Source organism: Pristiophorus japonicus, unplaced genomic scaffold (assembly GCF_044704955.1).
Source record: "Pristiophorus japonicus isolate sPriJap1 unplaced genomic scaffold, sPriJap1.hap1 HAP1_SCAFFOLD_236, whole genome shotgun sequence".
NCBI classification, from domain to species: domain Eukaryota; kingdom Metazoa; phylum Chordata; class Chondrichthyes; family Pristiophoridae; genus Pristiophorus; species Pristiophorus japonicus.
In genome coordinates this window covers 945,361-963,428 of record NW_027252079.1, presented here as the reverse complement: position 1 = coordinate 963,428, position 18,068 = coordinate 945,361, and the positions used below count along the sequence as shown (strand labels likewise).

Sequence of the window (18,068 nt, the reverse complement as noted above, 5' to 3'; positions counted from 1 at the left end):
CACGTCATTCTCAGCATTGTGGATGCTCCAGAGTGAATGCACCTTCAGCTCCAATTCCGCAATGCGGTCCGTCAGGAGCTGGAGGCGGATACACCTCCCGCACACGTAGTCGTCAGGGACACCAAAGGCATCCCCGATTTCCCACATAGTATAGGAGGAGCATAACACATGTCCGAGCTCTCCTGCCATGACTTAACCCTTAGATTAACTTAAATTGACAACAATGCTAAAGGTTACTGACTGATATAGAAGAGAAAAAAGTAAACCTACTTACCAATCACCAGCCAACCTTGGCTGTGACGTCACCTTTCTATTTCTTTCTGCTTCTTTTTTGCCTTCGCCCTGTAGCTGCACAAGCCACGCCTCTCCTCGCATCTCCTCGACGCTGCTCCCGGTCTCACTGGCCTTTTGTAGGCCTCTCCGATCCCCGGAACTCCCGCCTCTCCACGCACCTCCTCAGGTAAATGAGGAAAAACTATTTCCACCAGTCGGTGAGTCAGTAACTCGAGGGCATCAAATTCAAATCATCACCAAAAGGCTCAGACCCAGGGAGGAACTATCGAACACACTGTACAACAATGTTCGGGCCACTCACTGTCCCTCTGGATCTGTGTCCGGGGGAGGAACTGATGGGTCTCTTATCTTTGGGTTAAATTTTGTTCTCATCGAGGTGATGGATATCATTGCCATGGAATAGTATATTCTGAGCACCAAGTGTCTGCCTGAAACATTCTCCAGTCAGGTACACATGGGGTTAGATACAGAATAAAGCTCCCTCTACACTGTCCCATCAAACAATCCCAGGGCAGGTACAGCACAGGGTTAGATACAGAGTAAAGCTCTCTCTACACTGTCCCATCAAACACTCCCAGGGCAGGTACAGCACAGGATTGCTGCACTGTCAGTGTTGCCATCTTTCAGATGAGTCATTCAACCGAGGCCCCATCAGCTCTCAACCAATATCACTCAAACAGATTATCTGGCCATTGCTGTTCATGGCAGCTTGCTGTGTGTAAATCATCTGCTGCATTTCCTATACTACAACAGTGAATGCACTTCAAATGTACTTTGATGTTGTTGTACTTCATTGGCTGTAAAGCACTTTGGGACATCCTGAGATCATGTGAGGTGCTACATAAGGACAGGTCATTGTTAAATGAAGGAGAAAAGTTCCAAAAAAGGAACAGTTGGTAACAGAACAATTATTCTCCTCTTATATTGGAGAAATCAAGGAATGGACACACTGTGTTGGAACCAAAGCTGATTTATTTGTCAGATATCCAGAAAATTAAACTCCAGCCCAGTTACAGGGGAAACACAACCCAACTGTCAGAATGAACACGGTTCAGTCCCGATGTGATTCACAGCAGAATACAAACCCTGCAGTCACTTGTGAATGCGCTGGTGTCTCAGCAGGGTGGATGAAATACTGAATCCCTTCCCACACGCTGAGCAGGTGAACGGCCTCTTCCCGGTGTGAACTCGCTGGTGTGTCAGCAGGGTGAATGAATCACTGAATCCCTTCCCACACACTGAGCAGGTGAACGGCCTCTCCCTGGTGTGGATACGTTGGTGTGTCATCAAACTATTTGATTTTAAAGCTCTGCTCACAGTCAGAACATTTAAAAGGCCTCTTATTGGTGTGAACAAGGAGGTGCATAGTGAGCTGGGATGACACAGAGAATCCCTTCCCACACACGGAACAGGTGAACGGTCTCTCCCCAGTGTGAACTCGTTGGTGTATCAGCAGCTCCGTTTTGGTTTTAAAGCTCTTCTCACAGTCAGAACATTTAAAAGCTCCCTTATCAATGTGAACAAGTTTATGGCGCCCAAGGAGCCCGGAACTTTTAAAGCATTTCCCGCAGTCCGAACATTTGAAAGGTCTCTCCCCAGTGTGAACTCGCTGGTGTGTCTTCAGGTGGGATGAATTAATGAATCCCTTCCCACAATCAGAGCAGGTGAATGGCCTCTCCCCAGTGTAACTGCGTTGATGAATTTCCAGCTCAGACGGGTAACTGAATCCCTTCCCACAGTCCCCACACTCCCATGGTTTCTCCATTGTGTGGACGTTCTTGTGTCTCTCCAGGTTGAACGATCAGTTGAAGCCTCGTCCACACACAGAACACGTGTACGGTTTCTCCCCACTGTGAATGGTGCGATGTTTTTTGAGGTTGTGTAACTGGTTAAAGCTCTTTCCACAGTCAGTGCACTGGAACACTCTCACTCGGGTGTGTGTGTCTCGGTGCTTTTCCAGTCACACTGATGTTTGAAATCTATTCCCACAGACAGAACAGACAAACATTTCTCCTTCCACTTTCAAAGACCGATGATATTCAGGTCCTGATGCATCGAATGACTGTCAGATCTTGACGTGATGTTTGCTTCCAATTCCCCATCTGTAAATCCTCCCCTTCTAACACCCTGTAAAAGGAGTTTACAAAACTCACTACTGTTTCTATAGAACATTCTTTCCTCTCTTGTTCCCCCAAAGCTGTAAATACCCATCCCACACACTCTCCCTCTTCCCGGAGCTGAAACCCAAATCCATCGCACCATCTCCATAATTTCTTTCTTCTCGCTGTTTTTTTCCTCCACTGAAGGTACTGATTCTGACTGGGTTCAGTTCCACACTCACTGGTTCCCCTCCCTCCCCTCCCCTGAAGGTGCTGACTCTGGCTGGGTTCACGTCGACACTGTATTCTATGGGTATTCTGAACACCGAGTGTGTGCCTGAAGCATGTTCTGGTCAGGTACAGAGCAAAGCTCCCTCTCCCTCTACACTGTCCCATCAAACACACCCAGACCAGGTACAGCACAGGTTAGATACAGAGTAAAGCTCCCTCTACACTGTCCCATCAAACACACCCAGACCAGGTACAGCACGGGGTTAGATACAGAGTAAAGCTCCCTCTACACTGTCCCATCAAACATACCCAGACCAGGTTGAGCACAGATTAGATACAGAGTAAAGCTCCCTCTACACTGTCCTATCAAACATGTAGAAAGTGAGTTTTAAGTCAGAGGAAACAAGCAGGAAAAAAGGGTTAAAAAAATAAATTGAAAAGTTCTTTGTCTAAATGCACGTAGCATTTGTAACAAAATAGATGAGTTAACGACACAAATAGATCTGATAGCCATTACAGAGACATGGTTGCAAGGTGACCAGGACTTGGAACAAAATATTCAGGGGTATTTGACAATTCAGAAGGACAGACAGAAAGGAAAAGGAGTTCTGGTTGCACTGTTAATAAAGGATGGGATCAGTGCGTTAGTGAGAAACGATATTGGATCAGAGGATCAAGAGGTTGAATCAGTTTGGGTGGTGATAAGGAATAATAAAGGGAAAAAGTCACTGGTGGACGTAGTCTATAGGCCCCCTAACAGTAGCTACACGATTGGACGGAGTATAAATCGAGAAATAATGGAGTCTTGTAAAAAAAGGAACAGCAATAATCATGGGTGATTTTAACCTTCATATGTTTTGGTCTCTGTATTTAAGGAAGGATATACTTGCATTGGAGGCTGTCCAGAGAAGGTTCACGAGGTTGATTCCAGAGATTAGGGGGTTGACTTATGAGGATAAGTTGAGTAGGTTGGGCCTCTACTCATTGGAATTCAGAAGAATGAGAGGAGATCTTATTGAAACTTATAAGATAATGAGGGGGCTCGACAAGGTGGATGTAGAGAGGATATTTCCATTCATAGGGGAAACTAAAACTAGGGGATATAGTCTTAGAATAAGGGGCCGCCCATTTAAAACTGAGATGAGGAGAAATTTCTTCTCTCAGAGGGTTGTAAATCCATGGAGTTCTCTGCCCCAGAGAGCTGTGGTGGCTAGGTCATTGAATATATTAAAGGCGGAGATTGACAGATTTTTGAGCGATAAGAGAATAAAGGGTTATGGGGTGCGGGCGGGGAAGTGCAGCTGAGTCCATGATCAGATCAGCCATGATATTGAATGGCGGAGCAGGCTCAAGGGACCAAATGGCCGACTCCTGCTCCTATTTCTTATGTTCTGAAACACTTCCAGGGCAGGCACAGCCCAGTTAGATACAGAGTAAAGCTCCCTCTACACTGTCCCATCAAACACTAAACCCAGCCCATAATGAGCAGGGCTCAGGGAGGTTGGTTGCTCGGCACTGCAGTGATGTCAGAAAGCAGGGCCATTCAACCCAGCTGGTCCTCTCCTTGTCCCTTTAAAGGTGGAGAGCTGGGACATCCTGTATCAACACACATCTCCCTGTTCATACTGAGAATCCCCAGGGAAGGCCCAAGGCCCAGAGTGTAGAACACAAGCAAGGGGGAAAGAGGAGGAGAGAAGGGGAGGTAAATCAAGGAGTCGGGACTGAGGGCCACCAAGCTTCAGTTTTCGAGCCTGCAGACTTCAGAGAGGGAAGAGTGAGTTCTGTAGTTTCAGGATCCAGGGAGAGAGCAAGCACAAGGCACATTGTACAAATTCCTACTATTTTATCCTTCTCTCCTCTCCTCCCCTGAAGATGCTGACTCTAGCTGGGTTCAGTTCCACACTCACTGGTTCAGTTCTACACTCACTGGTTCCCCTCCCTTGAAGGTGCTGACTCTGGCTGGGTTCAGTTCTACACTCACTGGTTCCCCTCCCCTGAAGGTGCTGACTCTGGCTGGGTTCAGTTCTACACTCACTGGTTCAGTTCGACACTCACTGGTTCCCCTCCCCTGAAGGTGCTGACTCTGTCTGGGTTCAGTTCGACACTCACTGGTTCCCTTCCCCTCCCCTGAAGGTGCTGACTCTGGCTGGGTTCAGTTCTACACTCACTGGTTCCCCTCCCCTGAAGGTGTTGACTCTGGCTGGGTTCAGTTGTAAACTCACCAATTTCTCTCCAATATGTGACCCATGTGCCCAATCTCCCTGTGTGAACCTCGACAGTAAGTGTTGACAGGCTATTCCACTGTCCTCACCCGAGGCCTCGCATGTGCATTTTCCAGCAGGGTCACTGGACCCTCCTCCCAATGGCTCAGTGGGTAAAGGCAACGCCCAGTGTGACTGAGTCATAGGAACAGGAGGGACCCAGGTTTAATCCTGTCTGCATATCCTCCCCCTCTAATCCCTTGTAAAAGCTGTTTACAAAAATCATCACTGTAAGTAGGAACATAGGAACAGGAAAAGGCCATTCAGCCCCTTGAGCCTGTCCCACCATTCAATGAGATTGTGGCTGATCAGTATTTTAACTCCGTCTACCTGCCTTGGTTCCATCGCCATTAATACACTTGCCTAAGAACAATCTATCAATCTCAGTTTTGGAATTTTCAATTGGTCCCCAGCCTCCGTTTTATGGGGAACAGAGTTCCAGATTTTCATTAGACTTTAAGAGCATAAGAAATAGGAGCAGGAGTGGGTTAAACAGCCCCTCGAGCCTGCTGTGCCATTCAATAAGATCAAGGCTGATCTTCTACCTCAGCTCCACTTTCCCGCACTATCTCCGTATCCCTTGATTTCTTTACTGTCCAAACATCTATCGATCTCAGCCCTGAATATACTCAACGACTGAGCATCCACAGCTCTTTGGGGCAGAGAATTCTAAAGATTCACAACCCTTTGAGTGAAGACATTTCTCCTCATCTCAGTCCTAAATGGCCGTCCGTTATCCTGAGACTGTGATCCCAAGTTCTAGACTCTCCAACCAAGAGAAACAGCCAATCAGCATTTGTGTGAGGAAGTGCTTCCTGACCTCACCCTGAACGGCCTGGCTCTGATTTTAAGGTTGTGTCCCCTTGTTGTGGACTCCTCCACCAGAGGAAATTGTTTCTCTCCATCCACCCTATCAACTCCTTTAATCTTAAACATCTCAATTAGATCACCCTTTAATCTTCTATATTTTTCATAATTTACAACTGTCATCACTTTAAGTACAGGGTCATAGAACCACAGAAATTTACAGAATTGAATGAAGCCATTCCAGCCCATCGTGTCCATGCCGGCCGACAAAGAGCTATCAAGCCATATCCCACTTTTCAGCTCTTGGTCCGTGGCCTTGTAGGTCACGGCACTTCAAATGCATATCCGAGTTCGTTTTAAATGCAACGAGGGTTTCTGCCTCTACCACCCTTTCAGGCAGTGGGTTCCAGACCCCCACCATCCTCTAAACCTACCACTTTAAATCTACGCCCCCTGGTTGTTGACCCTCTGCTAAGGGGAATAGGTCCTTCCTATCCACTCCAACTAGGCCCCTCATAATTTTATACACCTCAATTAGGTCTCCCCTCAGCCTCCTCTGTTCCAAAGAAAACAACCCCAGCCTATCCAATCTTTCCTCATCGCTAAAATTCTCCAGTCCAGGCAACATCCTCATAAATCTCCTCTGTACCCTCTCCAGTGCAATCACATCTTTCCTGTAATGTGGTGACCAGAACTGCATGCAGTACTCCAGCTGTGGCCTAACTAGTGTTTTATACAGTTCAAGCATAACCTTTCTGCTCTTGTATTCTATGCCTCGGCTAATAAAGGCAAGTATTCCATATGCCTTCTTAACCACCTTATCTACCTGTCCACCTACCTTCAGGGATTTGTGGACCTGCACTCCAAGGTCCCTTTGTTCCTCTACACTTCTCAGTGTCCTACCATTTAATGTGTATTACCTTGCCTTGTTCGCCCTCCCCAAATGCATTACCTCACACTTCTCCAGATTGAATTCCATTTGCCACTGTTCAGCCCACCTGATCAGTTCATTCATATCTTCCTGCAGCCGACAGCTTTCTTCTTCATTATCAACCACACAGCCGATTTTAGTATCATCTGCAAAATTCTTAATCATACCCCCTACATTCAAGTCTAAATTGTTGATATATACCACAAAAAGCAAGGGACCTAGTGCTGAGCCCTGCGGAACCCCACTGGATATAGCCTTCCCGTCACAAAAACACCCATTGACCATTACCCTTTGCTTCCGGCCTGAGCCAATTTTGGATCCAACTTGCCACTTTGCCCTGGATCCCATGGGCTTTTACTTTCATGACCAGTCTGCAATGTGGGACCTTATTAAATACCTTGCTAAAATCCATATGCACTACAGCAAACACACTACCCCTCATCAACCCTCTTTGTTACCTCCTCAAAAAATTCAATGAAGTTAGTCAGACCCGATCTTCCCTGAACAAATCCACGCTGGCTGTAGTTTATTAATCCGTGTCTTTCTAAATGAAGATATATCCTGTCCCTTAATGCTGGGGTATATAGAGACCCAGCTAAGAAAGCCCTATACAGCCAGCGCCTCACAGCCAATCTGGCGTGCCTTGATGACCCTGAGATGCTGAATACCCACAGTGCTTGGTCTGCCCTCCAGGTCTCTCGAACCAGTGGCTGTGAAGAGACACTTGGTCACTCAACCAGGAAACATCAGGACTGGTTTGATGAAAATGACCAGGAGATCGAAGAAGTAATAGATCGCAAGCGCAAAGCATTTCTGAGCCTCAAGCAATATTCCAACTCGGGAGCTGCAAAACAACATTACAGATGGCTCAAGGCTCAGGTCCAACTAAAAACTCAGGACCTAAAGAACAGGTGGTGGATGGAGAAAGCACAGGAGATACAACAACTGGCCGATAGTCACGGTATGCGAGGATTCTTCACGGCAGTCAAGGCCACCTACGGTCCAAACTCCCAAGGCCCTACCCCACTCCTGGCCAAGAATGGGGAAACACTCATCAAGGACACCGAGGCTGTCAGGGCCCGATGGAAGGAGCACTTTGAAGATCTCCTCAATCAAGACTCTGCCTTTGACTCGAGTGTTCTCGGCTCCATCCTGCAGCATGCGATCGCCACCAACTCAGTGAAACTCCAACGTTGCACAAGGTAGGCAAAGCCATAAAACAGCTCAAGAACAACAAGGCTACGGGTGCGGAGGGAATCCCTGCTGAGGTGCTAAAGTATGGCGGAGAGGCACGGTTGGCACGGATACATGACCTCATTTCTCTCATCTGGAGGGAGAGCATGCTGGGAGATCTCAGAGATGCAGTGATTGTGACCATTTTTTTTTAAAAAAGGGGACGAATCCGACTGCGGCAACTACAGGGGAATCTCCCTGCTATCAGCCACTGGGAAAGTTGTTGCTAGAGTTCTCCTCAATCGTCTTCTCCCTGTGGCCGAGGAGCTCCTCCCGGAATGACAATGTGGATTTCGTCCCCGACGGGGCACAACGGACATGATCTTTGCAACGTGACAGCTGCAGGAAAAATGCAGGGAGCAGCGCCAGCCCTTATACATGGCCTTTTGCGATCTTACAAAGGCCTTTGACACTGTCAACCATGAGGGTCTATGGAGCATCCTCCTCCGTTTCGGATGCCCCCAAAAGTTTGTCAACATCTTTCGCCTGCTTCACGATGACATGCAGGCCGTGATCCTTCTCAACGGATCCATTACAGACCCAATTCACGTCCGGACCGGGGTCAAACAGGGCTGCGTTATCGCTCCAACCCTCTTCTCAATCTTCCTCACCGCCATGCTTCACCTCACAATCAACAAGCTCCCCGCTGGAGTGGAACTAAACTACAGAACCAGTGGGAAGCTGTTTAACCTACGCCACCTCCAGGCCAGGTCCAAGATCACCCCAACCTCTGTCGTGGAGCTGCTGTATGTGGACGATGCCTGCGTCTGTGCACATTCAGAGGCTGAACTCCAGGATATAGTCAATGTATTCACTGAGGCATATGAAAGCATGGGCCTTACACTTAACACCCGTAAGACAAAGGTCCTCCACCAAGCCTGTTACCGCTGCACAGCACTGCCCTCCAATCATCAAGATTCACGGCGCGGCCCTCGATAACATGGACCATTTCCCATATCTCGCGAGCCTCTCATCAACAAAGGCAGACATTGATGCGGAGATTCAACATCACCTCCAGTGCGCCAGTGCAGTCTTCGGCCATCTGAGGAAAAGAGTGTTTGAAGACCAGGCCCTCAAATCTACCACCAAGCTCATAGTCTACAGGGCTGTAGTAATACCCGCCCTCCTGTATGGATCTGAGGCATGGACGATGTATAGACGGCACCTCAAGTCGCTGGAGCTATATCACCAATGATGTCTCCGCAAGATCCTGCAAATTCCCTGGGAGGACAGGCGCACCAACATCAGTGTCCTCATCCAGGCTAACATCCCCAATATTGAAGCACTGACCACACTCGATCAACTTCGCTGGGCAGGCCACATAGTTCGCATGCCAGATACGAGACTCCCGAAGCAAATGCTTTATGCAGAGCTCCTTCGTGGTAAACGAGCCAAAGGTGGGCAGCGGAAACATTATAAGGACACCCTCAAAGCCTCCCTGATAAAGTGCGGCATCACCACTGACACCTGGGAGGTCCTGGCCGAAGACCACCCGAGATGGAGAAAGTGCATCCGGGAGGGTGTTGAGCTCTTCGAGTCTCAACGCAAAGAGCGTGAAGAGGTCAAGCGCAGGCAGCGGAAGGAGCGCGCGGCAAACCAGCCCCACCCACCCCTTCCCTCGACGAATGTCTGTCTCACCTGCAACAGGGTCTGTGGCTCTCATATCGGACTGTTCAGCCATCAAAGAACCCACTTTGGGAGTGGAAGCAAGTCTTCCTCGATTCTGAGGGACTGCCTATGGGGATGATTCCTGGTCTATCTTTGTCCTTTTCCATATCCAACCTAAATCCAACTGAATTATGATCACTACCACCAAAATGCTCTCCCACTGATACCTCTTCCACCTGCCCAGCTTCCGGTGGGTTGTAAATCTGTGGAATTCGCTGCCTCAGAGAGCTGTGGAAGATGGGACATTGAATAAATTTAAGACAGAAATAGACAGTTTATTAACTGATAAGGGAATAAAGGGTTATATGGAGCGCAGGGAATTGGACCCGAGTCCATGATCGGATCAGCCATGATCGTGTTGGGTGGCGGAGCAGGCTCGAGGGGCAGTATGGCCTGCTGCTGCTCCTATTTCTTATATTCGTTTGTGCTTCTGGTCTTCACTCACTAATTAGACACTCCCAGGGCAGGTACAGCATGGGTTCGATAGAGAAAATCTCACTCTATACCTTCCCATCAATCACTCCCAGGGCAGGTACAGCATGGGTTAGATAGAGAAAATCTCCCTCTTTACCTTCCCATTAATCACTCCCAGGGCAGGTACAGCACGGTTTAGATAGAGAAAATCTCCCTCTTTACCTTCCCATCAATCACTCCCAGGGCAGGTGCAGCACGGGTGAGATAGAGAAAATCTCACTCTATACCTTCCCATCAATCACTCCCAGGGCAGGTACAGCACAGTTTAGATAGAGCAAAGCTTGCTCTGCAATTACCATCAAAAACTCACAGGGCAAGTATAGCATCATTTAGATACAGAGGAAAGCTCCTAGATACACCATAAAGCTCCCTCTACCCTGGTCCGTCAAACACGCCCATGGCTGGTACAGCATGGGTTAGATACAGAGTAAAGCTCCCTCCACACTGTACCATCCAACAACTCCCAGGGATGGGACAGCTCGTGTTAAATACAAAGCAAAGATCCCTCTACATTGTCCTAGCAAGCATTCCCAGGGCAGGTACAGCAAGGGTTAGATATCGAGGAAAGCTCTCTCTACACTGTCCCATCAAACATTCCCATGTTGATACAGCAAGAGCCAGATACACAGTAAAGCTCCCTCTACACTGTCGCATCATACACTCCCAGGGCAGGTACAGCAAGGGTAAGATACAGAGTAAAGCTCCATCTGCACTGTTCCTTCAGGGGAGGAGGGGGAGGGGAACCAGTGAGTGTAGACCGGAACCCAGACAGAATTGGTGGTGAAAACTGGGAGTGGAGGAGAAACAGTCTAGAAATGTGTGTTGATTTGGATTTCAGCACAGCAGGAGGGACAATGTGTGGGACAGGGATTTACAGGTTTGGAAGAGCAAGAGTGGAAAGAATGTTCCATGGAAACTAGATGTGTCTATTCTGAATTTCTGTCTTGTACTGACAGTGATTTTTGTTATCTCCTTTTACAGCGTGTTAGAAGGGGAGATTTTCAGACAGGAAACACAAACCAAACATCACGTCAAGATCTGACGGAGTCAATCGATTCATCAGAACCTGAATATCATTGGCCTTTGAAAGTGGAAGGAGAAATGTTTGCCTGTTCTGTCTGTGGGAAAAGATATCAAACATCAGTGTGACTTGAAAGGCACCAAGACACACACCCTAGTGAGAGTGTTCCAGTGCACTGCCTGTGGAAAGAGCATTATCCAGTTACACAGCCTGAAAAAACATCACACCATTCACAACTGATCGTCCAACCATGGAGAGTCACAAGGATATCCGTACCATGGAGAAACCATGGAAATGTGGGGACTGTGGGAAGGTATTCAGAAAACCGTGAGAGCTGGAAATTCATCGACGCAGTCACACTGGGGAGAGGCCGTTCATCTGCCCCGTGTGGAGGAAGGGATTCATTGGGTCATCCCAACTTGTAACTCACGATAGAGTTCACACTGGGGAGAAACCGTTGACCTGGTCAGAGCGTGGGAAGGGATTCACTCAGTCATCCGACCTACTGACACACCAGCGAGTTCACAAGTGACTGCAGGGGTTGGAATCTGCTGTTATCGCTGCTGTTAATCACATCCCAACTGAACCATGTTCATTCTGACAGTTGGGGGTTTGTTTCTGCTGATGTTAATAATCCTATAACTGGGCTGGACTTTAATATTCTGGATATATTGCTGATTGTGTTCTCGGGGCTGCAGTGTCCATTTAAGAAACAGTGTGCGTTATCTTTCCCCTTAATTCAGCGACTCTCAACAGAAAGTTAGTTTGCAATAAAATTATGAACTTTTACTTTAATCCTAAGTTGATCTTTGGTACAAAATCTACAATAGTATGAAAGTTTCCACTGAAGAACATCTCCAATTAGAAAGAGCTGGCTGACAATTCTTACTGACTTGCACATTACACACAGTGGCCCCTCCATTATCCACAAGAAGGGGAATGGGAATTGGTGGGGAATCAGTGTCCCCAAATGTTGCCCCTCCCGTCTGGTGTAGCAATCTCCTCGGCACGGGAAAAGAGACAAGTCCAGACCAAAACTGCGCAGTACTCCAGGTGTGGTCTTACCAACGCCCTGTACAGGTGTAGCAGGGCTTCCCTACTTTTATACTCCATCCCCCTTGCAATAAAGGCCAGCATTCCATTTGCCTTCCTGATTGTTTGCTGTACTTCCATGCTAACTTTTTGCGTTTCATGTATAAGAACGCCCAGATCTCTTTGTATTACAGCATTTTGTAATCGTCCTCATTTAAATAATAATTTTTTAAATTTTTCCTACCAAAGGGGATAACCTGACATTTTACCACATTATAGTCCATCTACCAGATTTTTGCCCACTCACTGAGCCTATCCAAATCCCTTTGTAGATTCTTCGCGTCCTCCTCACAACTTGCTTTCCACCTATCTTTGTATCAGCAGCAAATTTGGCTGCATTACACTAAGTCCCTTCATCCAAGTCATTAATATAAATTATAAATAGTTGAAGCCCCAGCACTGATCCCTGCAGCACACCACTAGTTACAGTTTGCCAACCTGAAAATGACCCATTTATCCTAACTCTCTGTTTTCTGTTACTTAGCCAATCCTCTATCCATGCTAATATATTACCCCCAAGCCCGTGAGCTCTTAGCTTGTGCAGTAACCTTTTGTGTGGCACCTTATCGAATGCTTTCTGGAAATCCAAATATATGACATCAACAGGTTCTCCTTTATCCACTCTGCTCATGACATCCTCAAACAACTCCAGCAACTTTGTCAAACATGATTTCCCTTTCATAAAACCATGCTGACTCTGCTTGACTGCAATATGATTTTCTAAATGTCCTGTTACTACATCCTTAATGATGGACTCCAGTATTTTCCAATGACATGGTAGGCTAACTGGTCTATAGTTTCCTGCTTTCTGTCTCCGTCTCTTAAATAGGAATGTAACATTTGCGGTTTTCCAGTCCGCTGGAGAATTCAGGGAATTTTGGTAGATTACAACCAGTGCATCCACTATCTCTGCAGCCACTTCTTTTCAGACCCGAGGATGCATGCCATCAGGTCCAGGGGACTTGTCCACCTTTAGTCCCATTAGTTTGCTTAGTACTTTATCTCTAGTGATAGTGACTGTTTTAAGTCCCCCCTCCCCGCACAATAGCTCCTTGATTATCAACCATTGAGATGTTTTTAGTGTCCTCTAACGTGAAGACCAATACAAAATATTTGTTCAAAATCTCTGCCATTTCCGTGTTTCCCAATATTAATTTTCCAGTCTCATCCTCTAAAGGACCAATGTTTACTTTAGCTACTCGGTTCCTTTTTATATACCTGTAGAAGCTCTTACTGATATTTCTTGCTAGTTTGCTCTCAACTGTTATCTTTTCTGTCATCATTTTTTTAATCGTCCTTTGCTGGTTTCTAACAATTTCCCAATCCTCTGGCCTTCACTGTCCTTCACAACACTGTATGCCTTTTTTTCAATTTGATACCATCCTTTACTTCCTCAGTTAGCCAGGGATGGTTCAGCCTTCTCTAAGCATCTTTATTTCTCACGAATAAATCTTTGCTGAGAGTTATGAAATATCTCCTTAAATGTTTGCCACTGCGTTTCTACAGTCTTACCCTTTAACATACTTTCCCAGTCCACGTGGTGTCAGTGACGCTGGTGTGCCGACAGGGTGGATGAGCGAGTGAATCCCTTCCCACACTCTGAGCAGAACGACCTCTCCCTGGTGTGACTGTAGTGATGAGTTTCCAACAGGGATGGGTAATTGAATCCCTTCCCAAAGTCCCCACATTTCCACGGTTTCTCCATGGTGCGGGGTGTCCGTGTGTCTCTCCAGGTTGGACGATCAGTTGAAGCCTGGTCCCCACAGAACATGTGTACAGTTTCTCCTCACTGTGAATGGTGCGATGTTTTTTCAGGCTGTGTAACTGGTTAAAGCTCTTTCCACAGTCAGTGCACTGGAACAATATCATTCGGGTGTGTATGTCTCGGTGCTTTTCCAGTCACACTGATATTTGAAATCTTTTCCCACAGGCAGAACAGGCAAACATTTCTCCTTCCACTTTCAAAGGCCGATGATATTCAGGTCCTGATGAATCGAGTGACTCTGTCAGATCTTGATGTGGTTTGGTTTGAGTTTCCCGTCTGTAAATCCTCCCCTTCTAATACCCTGTAAAAGAGTTCACAAAAGTCATCACTGTAAGTCCAGGGCAGAAAATCAAAACAGACAATTCCAGCTTCCATGGAATATTCTTTCCTCTCTTGTTCTGACAAACATGTGATCCAATCGAATTAAAAGGCGCCAAAGTAAGCAACAAAAGCAAAGGGAACCTTCCCAACTAAACCAGAATGTTGTTCCCAGTGTGTATGAGACACTCCGATACCCTGAGGTGCCACCAGTCACGGGAGTCATCAAGGAACCAATGCACACCGCATGTTCCCTCTCCAGGGCCATCCGGGCACCGACAAGACAAAAGACCACAAGAATTATGCGCAGGAATCGGCCATACAGCCCCTTGGGCCTGCTCCGCCATTCAATATGATCATGGCTGAACTTCAACCTCAGCTCCACTTTCCTGCCTGATCTCCATATCCCTTGATTCCCCCAGAGTCCAACAATCGATCTATCTCAGCCTTGAATATACTCAACACCTCAGCACCTACAGCCCTTTGGGGTGGATAATTCCAAAGATTTACAAACCTCTGAGTGAAGAAATTGCTTCTCATCTCAGTCTTATATGGCCAACCCCCTTATTCTGAGACTGTGGGCCCTATTTCCAGACTCCCCAGTCAGGGGAAACAACCTGTCAGCATCTACCCTGTCAGTCCCCCTCAGAATTTTACATGTTTCAATGAGATTCCCTCTTATTCTTCTAAACTCCGGAGCGTATAGGCGCATACTGCTCAATCCCTCCTCATAGGACAATCCCCCTATCCCGGGAATCAATCTGGTGAACCTTCATTGCACTCTCTCCAAGGCAAGTATATCCTTCCTCAGATAAGGAGATCAAAACTGTGCACAGTACTGCAGGTGTGGTTTCACCAAGGCCTTGTACAATTGTAGCAAGACTTCCTTACTCTTGTACTCCAACCCCCTGGCAATAAAGGCCCACATGCCTTCCTGATTGCTTGCCGTACCTGCATGCCAGCGCTCTGTGTTTCCTGTACGAGGACACCTGAATCTCTCTGAACACTAACATTTATTAGTTTTTCACCATTTAAAAAATATTGTTTTTCTATTCTTCCTACTAAAGTGAACAACCTCACATTTCCCCACATTATACTCCATCTGCCACCTTATTGCCCACTCTCTTGACCTGTCCATGATCCCTTTGCAGGCTCTTTGTGTCCTCCTCACAGCGTACTTTCCCACCTGGCTTTGTATCGTCAGCAAACTTGGATACATTGTACTTGATCCCTTCATCCAAGTCTTTAATATAGATTGTAAATAGCTGAGGCCAAAGCAAAGACCAAAGCTGACCGATCCTTGCAGTACCCCACTAGTTACAGCCCGCCAACCGGAACATGGCCCGTGTATCCCGACTCTCTGTCCGTTAACCAATCCTCTATCCGTGCTAATATATTACCCCCAACTCCGTGAGCTCTCAATTAGCATTTTATGTGGCACATCAAATGTGTTTTGGAAATCCTGCAACATTACAGCCACTGGTTCCCCTTCATCCACCCTGCTGCTGACATCCTCAAAAAGCTTAATAAATGTATTAAAGACGATTTCCCTCCCACAAGACCATGTTGAGTGCAGACTGAGAGCCTGATTTTCTCAGTGCCCTGTTACACTTGTGTAGTAATGGATTGCAGCATTTCCCCCCAGGACTGATGTCAGACTAACTGGCCCCGAGTTGCCCGATTTCTCTCTCCCTCCTTCCCTGATCGTGGAGGAGAGGCAGGCAGCCAGAGTGAGCCAGCCCCTGGGCCTGTCACCGCGGGGGGGGGGGCAAACCCGGACTCAGCCTGTGGGCTGTGATTGGGGCCTGAGGCCTGCAGCGGGTGTGGGTGAAGCTCCCCGGCCCACCCGCGGATCCACACCCTCCGCCGCCCCCACAATCTCCTCCCGCCTCCCCGAAGGGTCTGACCCACTCGAGCTCGGGGCAAACGCCGGAGCCGCAGGTTGTTGTTGGGGGCCTGAGGCCTACCCCGGGTGTTTAGAAAGCCTCCCCGCCGGTTCGGGGGCTCCCCTGCGCCGCCGCCGCCGCCGCCGCCGCCGCCGCCGCCGCCGCTTCCTCCTCCTCCCCGCTCCGGAACCTTCTCTCCGCCTCCGACCGTTGGGCGGCGCGCGCACTCGAGGGGGCACGTGACCCGGGACCACGGCCTGATTGACAGGAGCTCCCAACCAATGGGGAGAGAGATCGCGGGAACAGTGGGCGGGCGGCCGAGGGTGACGCGCGCTGGAACGTGTTGACGTCATGAAGAGTACAGACGTCATGATACAATGCAACTTGGTTCTCCTGAGTGAGGGAAGCTGGGGGTCAAGGTTGATTTGATTCTGTGCTGACCCTTGACCTCCCTTGCTCCCCAGTGCAGACCAGGAGAGGTTGCACATTCCAGCTGCTCACTGTGGGGGCTGTCATTCGGATCCCAGCCTGGGCTGCAGTTGGGGAGACTGCAGTTAACCTCAGTGTCCTGGGCTCCTGCTACTGATCACTGTCCACTCACCCCAGCAGCAAAGGCCAAGTCTGCGAAGGGGGCGTTGTTTTGGACTGTGATGCCCCCAAGGTTGAATAGGCTGCCAACAATCACTGCATACACTCACACATTGGCACTTTGGATGGGGGCTAGGAGTGTGGGAAATTGCGCTCCGCTTCCATTGAGGAGTGGTAAGGCCAATGCTGCGGCGGGAGCAGGACTTCCACGCTGGGGGCTAAAATTCCCAGCCCCAGAAGGCTGCCGCCCCCAAGATGGGAGCCTGTGTGGGGAGGCAGAGGGAAGTGGAGGGGAGACGGGGGCGGGGGATGGAGGGGAGAGTGGTGGAGTTGGGGGGGGCGGAGAAACACAGGGCGGGGGATGGGAGGGGCCACATTGCAGCGGAGGTCTGGGGGGGGCGAAGTGTGTTGGAGGGGCGGGCCTGGGGGCTCTGTGCCTCGGTGCGGGGAGTGTTCAGAGTGGGGTGGACGGGTTGACTGCGCAGATGGCGGTTGGTGGATGTGGTGTGGTTGGCATCGGGGGGGGTGTGGCTCCGGGGTGGGCGGGGCTGGGGGCTCGACATCCGAGGGTGTTCGGCATTTGGGAAGGATTCTGACGGGAAGGGGCGGGTTGTGTGCGGGGGGAGTGTTCCCGGTGTTGGGTGGGTCCGGAGCTGGGGTGGGGGGGGCGGGGGGACGTTCTTGAGATGGGGGGTGGGTTGTTTGGGACTGGGATGGGGAGAGACTTCTTCACTCGGGGAGTTGTTGGCCTGTGGGGTTCCCTGCCACGGAGAGTAGTTGATGCCGGTTCATTGGATGTGTTCGGGAGGGAGTTGGATGTGGTCCTTGCGGCTGGGGGGGTCGGCGGGTGTGGAGGGGGCGTGGGGGGGGGTGGTGGTGCTGCGGTGGGTGATCAGCCATGATCTTGTTGAATGGCGGTGCAGCCTCGAAGGGCCGAATGGCCTACTCCTGCACCTATTATCTATGTTTCTATGTTTCTACCAGTGATTGTGGAACTCCTCACTGTAGAGGAATAGGAGGATATGTTGATAGGGTGGGAGGAGGTTCGTGTGGAGTTTAAACCCCAACATGGACCAGTTGGGCTGAATGGCCTGTTTCTATGCTGCACATTCTATATAATACCATGAAAGGTCAAATCAAGGGAATCAGCAAAAACAAAAACAAAAACTTGTATTTATATCATGCCTTTAATGTGTAAAACGTCCTGAGGAATTTCACAGAGTATTATAAGACAAAAACATAACACCAAGCCACATAAGCAGATATCAGGACAGGTGACCAAAAGCTTGATCAAAGACATAGGTTTTCAGGAGCAGATTAAAGGAGGAATGGGAGGTGGAGAGGTTTTAGAGATTGGGGTCGAGGCAACAGAAGGTTGAGCGATTACCATCAGGGATGCT

The 18,068-nt window shown here is 48.6% G+C and overlaps 2 protein-coding genes across 3 annotated transcripts in view; both read right to left on the bottom strand.

The window, feature by feature from the left end:
- Positions 1 to 15,869, bottom strand: part of LOC139245787 (zinc finger protein 229-like) — a 73,781-nt gene extending 57,912 nt beyond the window's left edge. Inside the window, exons 1-2 of the mRNA XM_070871292.1 lie at positions 15,146 to 15,869; positions 13,624 to 14,177 (exon numbers count right to left, since the gene is read on the bottom strand). The gene's annotated coding sequence lies outside the window, so the exon portion shown is untranslated. The remainder of the gene's footprint in view (positions 1 to 13,623; positions 14,178 to 15,145) is intronic.
- LOC139245788 (zinc finger protein 664-like) lies at positions 1,249 to 16,290 on the bottom strand. Of its 2 annotated transcripts, none has more exons than XM_070871294.1 (2): positions 16,162 to 16,290; positions 1,249 to 2,421 (listed from the first exon to the last, which is right to left on the bottom strand). In XM_070871294.1, exon 2 carries the CDS (start codon positions 2,057 to 2,059, stop codon positions 1,586 to 1,588), a length of 474 nt encoding a protein of 157 aa, XP_070727395.1. In that variant the 5' UTR covers positions 2,060 to 2,421; positions 16,162 to 16,290; the 3' UTR covers positions 1,249 to 1,585. The 2 variants fall into 2 exon arrangements, with proteins under 2 accessions (XP_070727395.1, XP_070727394.1); XM_070871293.1 differs by lacking the exon at positions 16,162 to 16,290 and adding an exon at positions 9,495 to 9,716.
- Positions 16,291 to 18,068: the final 1,778 nt, after the last annotated feature.

Excerpts from the sequence above, each read along its gene's own strand:
- LOC139245788 (XM_070871294.1), bottom strand. The coding sequence starts at position 2,059 with ATGGAGAAACCATGGGAGTGTGGGGACTGTGGGAAGGGATTCAGTTAC.